The sequence below is a fragment of the Poecilia reticulata genome, linkage group LG23 (genome assembly GCF_000633615.1).
Source record: "Poecilia reticulata strain Guanapo linkage group LG23, Guppy_female_1.0+MT, whole genome shotgun sequence".
NCBI classification, from domain to species: Eukaryota; Metazoa; Chordata; class Actinopteri; order Cyprinodontiformes; family Poeciliidae; genus Poecilia; species Poecilia reticulata.
The window spans coordinates 8,014,985-8,027,154 of record NC_024353.1 but is presented as its reverse complement, the minus strand read 5'-3'; the positions used below and the strand labels follow the sequence as shown (position 1 = coordinate 8,027,154).

The window sequence follows — 12,170 nt, the reverse complement described above, 5'->3', positions numbered from 1 at the left end:
ATGTGTTGTAACGAGGCCACGACTGAATTAGGGATGGTTCTTCTCACGCAGATTATCTGCAGATTAAGGCTACTGACTATACATAATGTTCAGTTTTAATTTAGTTTTGACAGGGATCATTTTTAAGGATCTAAAATATGTCTTGTTTTGTGTTTTGATGTTGGAGGAAGGTAGAAAAGTCAGAGTAAGGGGAAAAAATAACGAGATTAACCAGCAAAGAGTGTAAAATACACTGCAAAAATACAAAATCTTACCAAATATCTTTGGTCTATTGTAGTGCAAATATTTTAATATGCTTGAAATAAGACAAAACTACCTTAAAAGTAACTTTTCAGCAAGATATACTGTAGGAGCTTGTTTTAATTTTCTAAGTGAAAATATAAGTGAAGTAACAATAAAGCTCTTATTTTGATCAAATTGTATAGTAAGTTAGAACACTGTAAAACATCAAATCCTACCAAGTATTCTAGGGTAAATATCACTTAAACTAAGGCAAAACTAACTTATTAGTAACTTAAACAATATATAGGAGCTTGTTTTAAAATTAATCTAATTATAAAGAACAACTAGGACTAAGAACTGTAATTAAAATGGAGTAACAAGAAGCAGAAATAAGATAGAATCAAAGATTGAGACAAAGGAACAGAGAATAATCAAACTCCAAAACAACCCAGGACATAAAATCAGAATAGAAAACATGAAACTCTACATGGACAGACCTCTAGCCCGACATTGATCAGCTTCACGGCGCTGCACGCTCCAACTCGCTGCAGCAGATGGAGCAGCGATGCGTTATCGAACTGGGATCGCGCCGCATTTGTTAGAATCCATTCAGACCAGGGCTTCTGTTACCACTGCTGCAGTGACGGGTCATGAGTCGGTTTTTTATTTACATCATGATTTTTTAAAAATATTTTGGCAGTTTTTGATCTGGCAGTCACCCAGAGTGGCATTAGAAAGTGGGTAAACAAACACCAGACTCAATTCAGTTTATTTATAAAGCAACAGATGTCATCTAGAGACAATTTACCAAAACCCTCATCGGCCGATGAGGGTTAAGCTCAGTTTTTTCACATTAGTTTAAAAAGTCTTCTATCTAAAGAAAACCAGCTTTTTTTCTATTGCAAACATGTACAAGTTTTGCACTTGGTAATATGCAAAACTTTGTTAATATTCCCCTAAGTCCAGTTTTTAACCCTCATTTTACCAAAAAGCACCAGAGGAAATCATTTCTGCCTGCAGCCATCAGACTTTACAGCTCTGAGTAACTTAAACTTAAGTTTTCTCTGCGCTCATTTATAGATTTATATATCTGCATGTGCATACTCATTTATTTATTTTTATCTATTTATCCAGTCATATTTGAATTACTTGCATCACTCTTAAATTTATGAAATATATACCTAATTGCTTGTATTATTAATGTTCAACGCCTTGGATGGAGCAGCTTGCCAACTAAATTTAGTTAGCCCTTATATTATTCCCTTAAATGATGTTATATTCTCTTTTACCCAGCCACCACCAGTTTAAATAATATTTCTCAGGTTAAATCATATTTAAATTCACTGAACATGGTTTTATAACCCCAGTAAATAATAACAAGGTTATCAGTCAGTGGAGGTTTGGTTTGATGTAACATTTTCAGAGAATAAAGCAGAATTTAAATAAAACCAGCTGAGGATTTTTCTGGTTACCAAGAGAAATAGCTGCAGTGTTCATGCGTGAATTGACAGAGCTAATCTTGTTTGGGTTTTTTTACCCATGGTGCAACTCTGCGTTTTGTCTCCCTGTTGTGCAGGAATGTTTTCCGGAAGCTCCTGTCCCACTCAGAGAAGGAGAAGGGGGACGTTTTGTCCCTGGAGGAGATCCTGGCCGAGGGTTCGGATCCCGGGGAGAAGAGGCTGGCCCCGCAGGCCAACTGCAGCGGGACGCTGCGAACAGGAAAGGCCAAACTGCGGGCCCTGAGAGAGGCCATGTACCATAGCGCAGAGCATGGCCATGTGGACATCACCATTGACATCCGCAGCTTAGGTCAGACTTACTAATGCATGCCTCAGTGGCACACAAGCCTCCAGCTGTCCTGCAGATGTGCTCATGCTGTGCCCGTCCTGTCCCGTCCTGTTCCCACCCTCTGCAGCTCGCCCAACCGTAAAACAGGAGCCATTTTATCTGAGGCCGTAGTAACGGGTCAAAGGTGTGAACAGGATGATGGAGCTTTGTCCTCGCTGCTCGTGTTTTAAATGTGGCTGCCGTCAGCGTCCAGTGCATTCAGCTCCACGTTTTAGTGAATCAGCCGGGAAACCAGAACTTTGGCTTTGATACTAACAGGATGAATATTAGTAGAGGGAAAAGGAAAGTGTAAACAAATTACCTCAGGCGTGTGCGGAGGTCTGTCATGATAACAGGTTTTATCTAGACGATAAATTGTCCACAGAAATTCTTACAATAAACGATAATATCGTTGTTTGAGACCGTTTTCCAGAACACATTCTCAAAGATGAATAAACTTTAAATTCTAATGAATGTTTAACACCACAACTGGAAGACATTTTAAATATCCCAGCTAAGTCATTTCTCCACCATTAATACATTCAACAGAGTGTACACGAGCTTGATTGACAGCGCTAAGATCCTCCTCGCGGCTCTGATTGGTTGCTTCTGACCGGGAGCGGTGCATTTCTTCAGACTGCAATAGCAGCACTCATGTTAAACTGGCATCACACAGAGACTAACAGATATGTAAAAAACATATTTTTGTAAAATAACCTGCAGCTTTAAGCTTTTTAAACCCATCTTCATCGTTATGAAGGCAGAGAATAAGCAGCTAATTTTCCGCCTTGCTGTGTTTTATGCTCACTTCATTTCCATCAATCACATTAGAGCTGTTATTAACAAGCACTTTTAATTAAACTCAGATGCTCCATTTGTTTTACCTCTCATTTCCCACTAATCCAACACTCATGGCATCCAGTGGAGAAACATGATCCGTCTGTCTCCTGTGACTCTACCCTTGTTTTTCTCCATTTCTCTGTATTCACTCTCTGTGGTTTATTTTGTGTGTGTGTGTGTGTGTGTGTTTTTCCCAGGCATTCCTTGGACGCTGCACACCTGGCTCGAGTCCCTGCGCACCTGCTTCATGCAGAACCGCCGGCCGCTGATCCAGGGTCTGCTCAAAGACTTCAGCTGCATCCAGGAGGACGAGTACACGGAGGAGCTGATCACACACGGCCTGCCGCTCATGTTCCAGATCCTGCGAACCAGCAAGGTCGCCAGGGGCTTCCCTTCACAGCAGCAAACCGCTTGTTCAGACTACAGACAAAAGACGGGCTGGCTTGTTGGGAATACAAACTGAATCTATTAGCTTCCTCATTTGCATGATGTTTTTTCAGGATTAGCAGGGGTGAAACAAAGGGTTTAAAGCTGCAGCATGTGGAAAGTTCTTGTCCCTAACGGTGCTGCTGCTGCTGCTGCTGTGTGTCTGCAGAATGAAGTGATTAGCCAGCAGCTGTCGGTCATTTTCACGCAGTGCTACGGACCTTTCCCCATCCCCAAACTGACAGAGATCAAGAAGAAACAGACCTCACGCCTGGGTAAGCTTTCACTTTGTGAAAACAGAATCATTTTTACTTATTTCCATGAGTTTCTGGCTCTTTTGTGTCTTAAATCCTTCTTATATCGTTGTGGACGATTGTCGCAAATCAGCATTGATCCTCTTTCCTTTTATCCCATATACCAACATCAGCTTGTTGATCATCCTATTAGAAATGTTTTACCTCCATCTAGTGGTCAGAGTGTGAACAGCTGAATCATGGCTGCAGCTGATATAGCAAATTATTTGTATTTTTGAGTTTGATGCACTTTAACGACATTAGTAAATAACAGAGAGCAAATTATTAATATCAGTAGTAATTAGTAATTTATAAATAGGTAGAATTGTAGAAATTGGAAATGATGAGCAACTTTGCAAAATTTTTCATCATTTATATTTATAACTTAAATTTAAATTTAGCATTTAAATTATATGTTAAATAATAAAAAATTATGATACAAATAACTGTATATACATATTTATCTTATTACAAAACAGGGAATAATTGCAACTATGGAAATTTTGGGCAGCAAAGTGCAGCAAATAGTTGCTAATTATCATTATTAGCCGCAAATAGTATTAGTCAAATAAACAACCCCTAATTAAATAAACATTATAATATTAAGCTTTTATTTTGTTGGTTTCAGATCATGAAATGAGTAATGTTGAGATTTCTCTCTTTTTGTGATTATGAAGTAGATTAAAATAGCCTAATTAATTAAATGTAAATGTTTTAATACTTTACGGATTTATTCAGGTATCATTTAATTCAATTCCTAAAAACACCATGTAGGTTTTTAAATGGTAAATTTATCATTTTTAGGTTTTTACTCATCTTGAAACTAAACAAATGATACATCTTTTTTTTTTTAAGTCATTCATTTTATGCTTCTGTTTATTACTTTAATTCAGTTCACCCTTGCTGGGAATAATAACTTTTTACCTTGAAGTTAAGCAGGAAACTTGCACAGTGTTACAGCGCCACCTGCTGTTTACATCAGAAATGAAGCATGGAAGGAGCCAAACGTTAATGAGGGTTTTAGAGACTCATTGGAACAACAACTTGGAAAACAAATTAAATAGTAATTGTTTAATTCTGAGTGGAACCTCAATGTAAAGCCAACATCAGCTTTTTTCTTCTGCTGTTTGCTGCTCTTTATAATTAGTTTTCTTGAATAAAAGCATTTTGTTTTTCCCAGACCCGCACTTCCTGAACAACAAGGAGATGTCCGACGTCACCTTCCTGGTGGAGGGGAAACCGTTTTATGCACACAAGGTGTTGCTGTTTACAGCATCAACCAGGTACTGGGAGGCTGCGGCTTTAATGCAGACATGCTTGATTTTAGTCAATAAGGTGGAAAAACTGACATGTTTTGTTTTGTGTTTCGACCAGGTTCAAGTCTCTGCTCCAGAACAGACCAGCAGCAGAAAACACATGCATTGAGATCAGCCATGTCAAATACAACATTTTCCATGTAAGAAGTTGATTTTCTATTTATTTTTAGCAGGTTATATATATATGTGTAAGACTGGAAGTTTCCCCAGAAAACCTGCTGAGCCCGGCGGTTGGGTGTTAGGCCAGTCATTCATCCAGCGGTTCGTCGTGTTTTTAAGTTAAAAAATGTTTAAAGTTGACAGGAATTTTGAAAATATCACTTGATAATTATGTCATTAAAAGATTGGAAGATTAATGCCTGAATACCAACCATAAAGTCTTAAAAATGTAAACATTTTAAAAAGACTTAAATAAAAAAAGCTATGCTTAGCCTGGTGGGGCACAAGTAAAGCCTGGTGGCCCGCCAGGCTTATAAAACACTGAGGGAAATCCTGCAGTAAAACTGTATCCGAGATCTTTTCATTTACTTTTTCCATGTGATTTTTTTCACATATTTTGACATGTAGCCAATATAATCAACACAATAAGCGCCTCTTGGACACATATCTATGTATTTTTAAATATATACAGGAGATAATCCATCACAGAGACTCTAACATCCTGATCTGGTCATTCTTGTCCTTAATTAATCTCTTTCCTGTAGAGAAAAGTCCACAAATATCCTGAGGGATCTCCAGATGTTTTCAAATAACTCTGTTTTCCTGATCCAGTGATTGATACTTGGTCCTGTTGTTTTGTTCCAGTAAAGTACAATCACTCTTTTAGCTTGTAGTAGACACATGAGGCCAACAGCTCCTCAGATTTGATTAAAAAAAAGTATTTTTGGGACATCAAAAGCCCGTATCTGGAGCCTTTTATTTATCTTTAAATGCGTCGGCGTGTTTTGTCTTGCAGCTGGTCATGCAGTATCTGTACTGCGGAGGCACAGAGTCTCTGCACATCCGCAACACAGAAGTGATGGAGGTAATGCAGAGGGTCTGCATGGCGGCGCCATTACTTTGAGTTTGGTTTTTTTTTATTTAATCCTGCATGTACCATTCCCTGCAGCTCCTGTCTGCTGCCAAGTTCTTCCAACTAGAGGCCCTTCAGAGACACTGTGAGATCATCTGCTCCAAGAACATCACCACTGAAACCTGCGTGGACCTTTACAAACACGCCAAGGTGGGAATACGCCTCAGACTGTGAATGCACCTGCTCATCTCATCCAACATTTATTAATGCCTCAAGTGACAGCTGATTGCTGAGAGGCTCGAACTCGCCGTTGTCTTTACAAAAGGGAAAAAAAAAAAAAAAAGAAAGAATGAATGAAAAAAGTAAAAAAGTGAAAGCAAGCTGGTGGATTCTGGTCCAAAAAGAGGAAAAATGTGATCAGTGTCTGTAATAAAATGTATGTAATTAAAGTTACAAACCAGTAAACTAATTAAATTACTATTCAGTTTTAGCAGTTTTGTGGTCAAGATGAAGACGTTTAAAGACATTATAAGTCATAACAAACTTTTTGATTTTAAGGTTTTTTTGAGATATGATTGTTTTCTATGTATTCACTTTATAAAGCAGATCACGTTTAGAATGACTTAACGTTTTGCAAAAACAAATCGGATAACTTAAAGTAAAAACTAAAAAGAAAAAACTGATATTTCCCGATTTTTCGTTGCTGCGTTTTTCCACCTTTCTTCTCTCTCTGCAGTTTCTCGGTGCGTTGGAGCTAACTGCGTTCATCGAGGGCTACTTCCTGAAGAACATGGTGCTGCTGATCGAACTGGACGCCTTCAAGCAGCTCCTGTACGATCCGTCCGCCGCCGCCGCTGCTGCTGCCGCCGCCGCCGCCGAGAGCCCCTTGTCCAGCCCCGGCCTCTGCTCCGACATCCTCCACGACCTGGAGAAGACGCTGGCCACTCGCATCCACTCCATCCACCTCTCCACCTCCAAGGGCTCGGTGGTGTGACCGCCGCCCGCCGCGCTCCCATCCAGCCGCAGCATCGATGTAACGCCCGTTTTAGCAAACACTGTCCCGCCCACGTCAAACTGCTGTCGGACGATCTACCGCCAGGATTTCCCTTTAATTCTGCTGCTTGTTGAACGTTGATGTTGACGTTTGTGACTAAACTCTGTTTCTTTGCCTTGAGCTCCTGTCCTGACGGCTGTTCACTTCACTGCAGATAAAAACAAACCCGACTCGGTCAAGACGCCTTGTTCACAATAATCCGACTGTGTTTCATACAGAACATATGCATGAAATACATATTTTACACTTTTTTCACTCAGAAACTAAAGTAGAAGTTTTATTCATTCAACACAAACGATACATTTTCTGGAAGTGGACGCCATGGCAGCAGCAAATGAAATCCCTGCTATACGGCCCGTAGCAATGTGAGGACTTTTAAAGTGGACTTGCTTACATTTCAGTCTGTCGGTGTGTTCTCGCTGGACACGTTTCACTGTGTTTTATCTGCCATGTTGCAGAAGCCAAACTGATCACAGGAACTTCCGCCGTGGCCGCCGCCGCCGCCGCCGAGGCGGTTCAAATAAACCCGAAATCTATGCTGACTTGATTCCGAAAACACGGGAAATAATTCGTCTTTTTTGCATGACTCCTCCTTTACTGAGCTGCCATTATGTTGCTTTTTTTTATGCACATCTTACTTCATGGACCACTTTTCTGAGCGGGAAGTAAAAGAAATTGCTGCTTATTAACTTTTTATTCGCCACAAGACAGAGCGGGATTCTGGAGACGGACCACGTTTTTTTGAAAGCAGACTGTAAATATCTTCTGGAAGTCATCGTTTTTGTAAGCTGGTGTAAGATCCCCACACTTACCGGCCTCACTAAACGTGCTCCCCGCTGTGCGTCCGGATTATGCAAACTTGCATGTTTTAATCCACCTGTATGACTTGTGTGTTATGCAACATGGCACTGCGGGACACCGGTTGCTCCAGTTTTAGGGTTTCCCCTCAAATTATTTTTGCTCTGAAGCATCCCAGATTATCAGGATGAATTACAAGATTCATGCTAGTCTGCAGCATTTAAATCTACCATCTGTATTAAATTATTTTAGCTGTTTAGTATTGAATTGAAATTGCACACAAAATTATATTTTACTGTCAGTGTTTGGTGGTAAAAGGGAGGAAGAGGTGGAGAAAATATAAAGATCAACTTTTTTTAAAAAGTCTAGATATCCAAAAATTAAACTAAAAATAATGAAACTATGAGTAAGAAACCAAAGACGAATCTCAAATATGATAAATAATGTCCAGCACATCGCTAAGAAAATGTTAGCATTTTGATGTCTAATCAAATTTATGTTGATTTCTGGAAAACAAAGTGATACAGTTGCGCTTACAAAACAAAAATGAACATCGTCTGCATAACTAAATGAAAGATATCAAGAGAAATTTCAGACTCGGCTCGTAAAAGAATATTTTTCCTGGTCTTGCAAACTTAAATCTTCATGTTTCTCTTTGAGAGCATCAATAAAGTTAAACTTGAAGTTTCTTCCTTACACTTTCATATCAAAAGTAACTCAAACCTGCTGTGGGTTTTGTGGTGACATTTTAGGGTTTTTGGAGACTTTAGCGTCTTTCTGTCTGCTCTCAGGGTGAACATGCTTTGTCGGCCAACATGGACATGTCAGCAGTTTTATTTTAAAATCTGATTACAAATTATTCTGAGATGTCTTATTTTTTTATAGATCTTTTGTCTCATTTAAACAGTAACCAAACTAAAGATGTTTGAGATTTAAAAGTAAAAACCTTCTAAAGAAAAACTTGACAGTCTATTCTTTTATTGTTTATTTAAATTATTTTAAAAAAAAATTGCATATATATATATATATATATATATATTAAATACCTTCAAGTCTAAATTTTTCTGAAAAATATTGAATCTTGTTGGAGGGAATCATATTTTCACATGAATGTATAATGACAGAAATACTTAAATATTAAAGTTCCTCGCAGATCATGCCAAATATTTTGCAAAACTTATTTTTTTTAAAACGATCTGTTTGTGTTGCATCTGAATGGTCTGGATGTCATAAAACGATTAAAAAGCACCCAGTTTCTGCATTCCCTCTCAGTATTTCAGTACTAAAAGCTGCAACAGTTAGGTAAATTTTATGTTTTCTTCCTACCTATGTGTTTTGATTTCATAAAATTAAAATACAAGCTGGAAAAAGTTCTGAGAGGAAACGGTGAAATGCGTTGAAGAAAACAATGGATTTTAATCAAGTTCATATCTATGATCGCCCCCTGCTGGTGTAGCATAGGTTTTACAACATGTTGATCGTCCATCGTAAGGGAAAAAATTTGTAGAAAATAAAGAAACCGTCCAGGAAATTAATAATTAGTTGTTTAAAAAAATTAAGTCTACTAAATACAAAGTGTGAATTTAACAAAAGTAATTTAAAAAAACATCTCTTGGTAATTTTTGCATTGAATATAAGAATACCTTGTTCACAGTGCTGAATTTTCCACACAACTGTCTCATGCAGTGTTGACCCTTAACAATTACGTCACTCTATCATTCCAGGCGCCATGTTGGACGTCGGAAGTGAGGGATGGGAGTATTTAACGGAACGATTGCAATTGTTTTCCAAAGTTGTTTTTTCCAGTTTATTCGTGGCTTCTGCTTGTTCGAGTCGAGTTAATTTGTCTGTGTAGGTAACTCAGCCCGTTTTATTGACGACGGTATTTACAAAAATTGGAAACGGCTAGTTTCGAACCCGACCCATTTCTCCTCCCTGGTGACGTGTTGATCAAATTACCGACTTTGCCTGAATTCACACCACATGATTTATATCACTACGTCATAAACAGCGCTTTTCCTTACACCGTAGCAATATTACAAACATACAAAAGAGAAGATGCTAACCAGTTTTTTGTTTTTTTTTATACATGCTAGGCTACATGACGGTGCGGCATTGTTTCCATGGTTACCAATGGCTAGACGCGTACCTTCTCCATAATGCGATAATTTATATCTTTCTAATTATACATGCTTGTAAAGTGTATGAACGTTAATCTTCTTACGTTGTAAAAAAAATAAAAAATGTTTGCTGCAAATCCGCGATCAGCTGCTATCCATCGCCGCCATATAATAAGTTATAAAATAAAATAAGTTTGGTTTCTATACGACCGCGCAGCACTCTGACCATTTTAAAAGTGAAATAAAAAGCGATATTAGACTTCCGGGTGTCTGTTTTGTGACAGCCTTTACAGGAACGTATTGGTTGTTTTGATGTCCGTCATGGCGGAGCGGAGCGTGACGTCACGCGAAAAGGTGTCCGTATTTTTTTCATATTTTCAAAAAAGTAAATACCAAGTAATTCTCTTAATGCCACCAGAGGTCCCTAATATTTAGCAACAGATTTTCTGTTCAAATACTGACAATTCATTAAGAAGTTATGCATTCAGTTGTATTTTAATATACGGCTGAAATCTATTTAATGAATGTAACACGAAGCGGTTGGAGATTAAGAAATTGTGCAATTTTTTCCAGCAACAGACCAAATGCAAGTCAAATCAGTTTTCATTTTTATATGTAATGTTTTTTTTCACTATCAATCACTATTTATATTCTTATGAAATATAATTACTGTAGCACACTCAAAATTACATCCATATTTTAGCCTAAATTTTGAGAGAATCTTAACATAATATATGAACTTCTATAAATATTGACAGATTATAGATGCTATACTACAGTTTTATTTTCTTATCTACATGCATAGCAGTATATATTTTATTTTACATTCAGCAGTTTTGAAAAGATTATATTTAATAATGCTTTAAGACATTTAGTAGAAGCAATATTTACATCAGATTGTGTTCCCATGAGGTTGGCTATGGTGTAAATGTGAGCTAAACGAGTGACTGAAATTTGCTTAAATATATATATTTTTGGTCAAATATCTGTGGCAGCCCATGGTGTGTTTTTGTTTATTTTACCCTGAATGCTTTAAAGAGTTTACTGTATGTTAATAACTTAAATGAATCATCACATATTCACATATTTTAGTGGAAACGCTTTATTTGAAAGTGATATATAACCTGATGCAAACCAAGGTTCATGATGATGTCAAAGCACTTTTTTTGTGCCAGTGTTACTGTAGCCTCACACAATCAGAGTATTCTACCAGTGAGCTTGAGTTAAAGTCTTATTGTGACCCAACAGCAACTAAAGTATGAAAATAAAGTCGGAAGATTTTATGCTTATCTGTTTCTGTTAGTCTTAATGTTATGCCAGTAGCAAAAAAGAAAAAAAAACAGCTTAGCTTGTCCCATTTCTGGCATTTCTGGCCCAAAATGGGTCAAAGCTGTAGAGTAAATGTCAGTTTGCATGGCTCTTCTTGTTTAATGTTGTTGGGAATGTGTTCTGTACAGCAGCTTTGTCTCAACACCCTCCTTTGTGTTTGTCTGAGCATTTATTATCCTCCGTATTTGTTACTGGTAATATACCTAATTTTCCCTAGACACAGTGATAACTTGCATGGGTTAGTTTAAATCCACATGGGGATGAAACTTTTGCTACTTCTGTTCCTTTGAAGGGAAAATGTACATTGTACAAATTATATATATATACATATATATATAAAATATAAATTATACATGGTGTAAGAAGCAGAGATGTGCTGGAGTTTAACAACAAAGAGAAATGTTACACTCATGCTACGGTTTCTGTCGTTCCATGACATGATATTGTGGACAGCTAATAAAGACCTCAGCTTAAAAACATCTAAAGTCTTAATTGTCTTTTTTTCCTTGTTTTTGTGAGAGGAATGTGTGTTTGAGGGCTAAGCTAAGCAAAAGTATATGGAAAAACTTGCTAAATTATTTTTCTGACATTAAAAATGCGTGCAAAACGTGTTGATTTCAAAGAAATTCAATTCAAATCTGTCAAAATTTAGTTTAGTAGTGTTTTTCTGAGGCACTATTGACATCAAAATGCCTAATTATATACGCATATATATTTAAAAGTATAAGTAATTTTCCTCATTCCATGAAATGATCTCTCGATAGCGACGTTAAACTTGGTATCACCAATATATTGTGTTTCCTCCACAGTGCGGTAATTAAATCCTCTTATAAATTAACGTTAAAACCGATGTGTGTTGTTGTGCTGCTGTAAGCGAACTGTTGGACGGCAGAATGCAAGCATTGACCTATATTCTGCTACAGCGCATGCGCC

At 37.6% G+C, this 12,170-nt stretch overlaps 1 protein-coding gene across 2 annotated transcripts in view; it reads left to right on the top strand.

The window, feature by feature from the left end:
- The window catches only part of LOC103459388 (ankyrin repeat and BTB/POZ domain-containing protein BTBD11-A), a 42,214-nt gene extending 35,045 nt beyond the window's left edge, over window positions 1–7,169 (top strand). For both annotated transcript variants that reach the window (XM_008400897.2, XM_008400898.2), the window contains 8 exons: window positions 1,799–2,031; window positions 3,087–3,265; window positions 3,485–3,590; window positions 4,789–4,891; window positions 4,983–5,064; window positions 5,880–5,948; window positions 6,033–6,146; window positions 6,673–7,169. In XM_008400897.2, coding sequence (XP_008399119.1) covers window positions 1,799–2,031; window positions 3,087–3,265; window positions 3,485–3,590; window positions 4,789–4,891; window positions 4,983–5,064; window positions 5,880–5,948; window positions 6,033–6,146; window positions 6,673–6,930 — 1,144 coding nt within the window. In that variant the 3' untranslated portion in view covers window positions 6,931–7,169. The remainder of the gene's footprint in view (window positions 1–1,798; window positions 2,032–3,086; window positions 3,266–3,484; window positions 3,591–4,788; window positions 4,892–4,982; window positions 5,065–5,879; window positions 5,949–6,032; window positions 6,147–6,672) is intronic.
- Window positions 7,170–12,170: the final 5,001 nt, after the last annotated feature.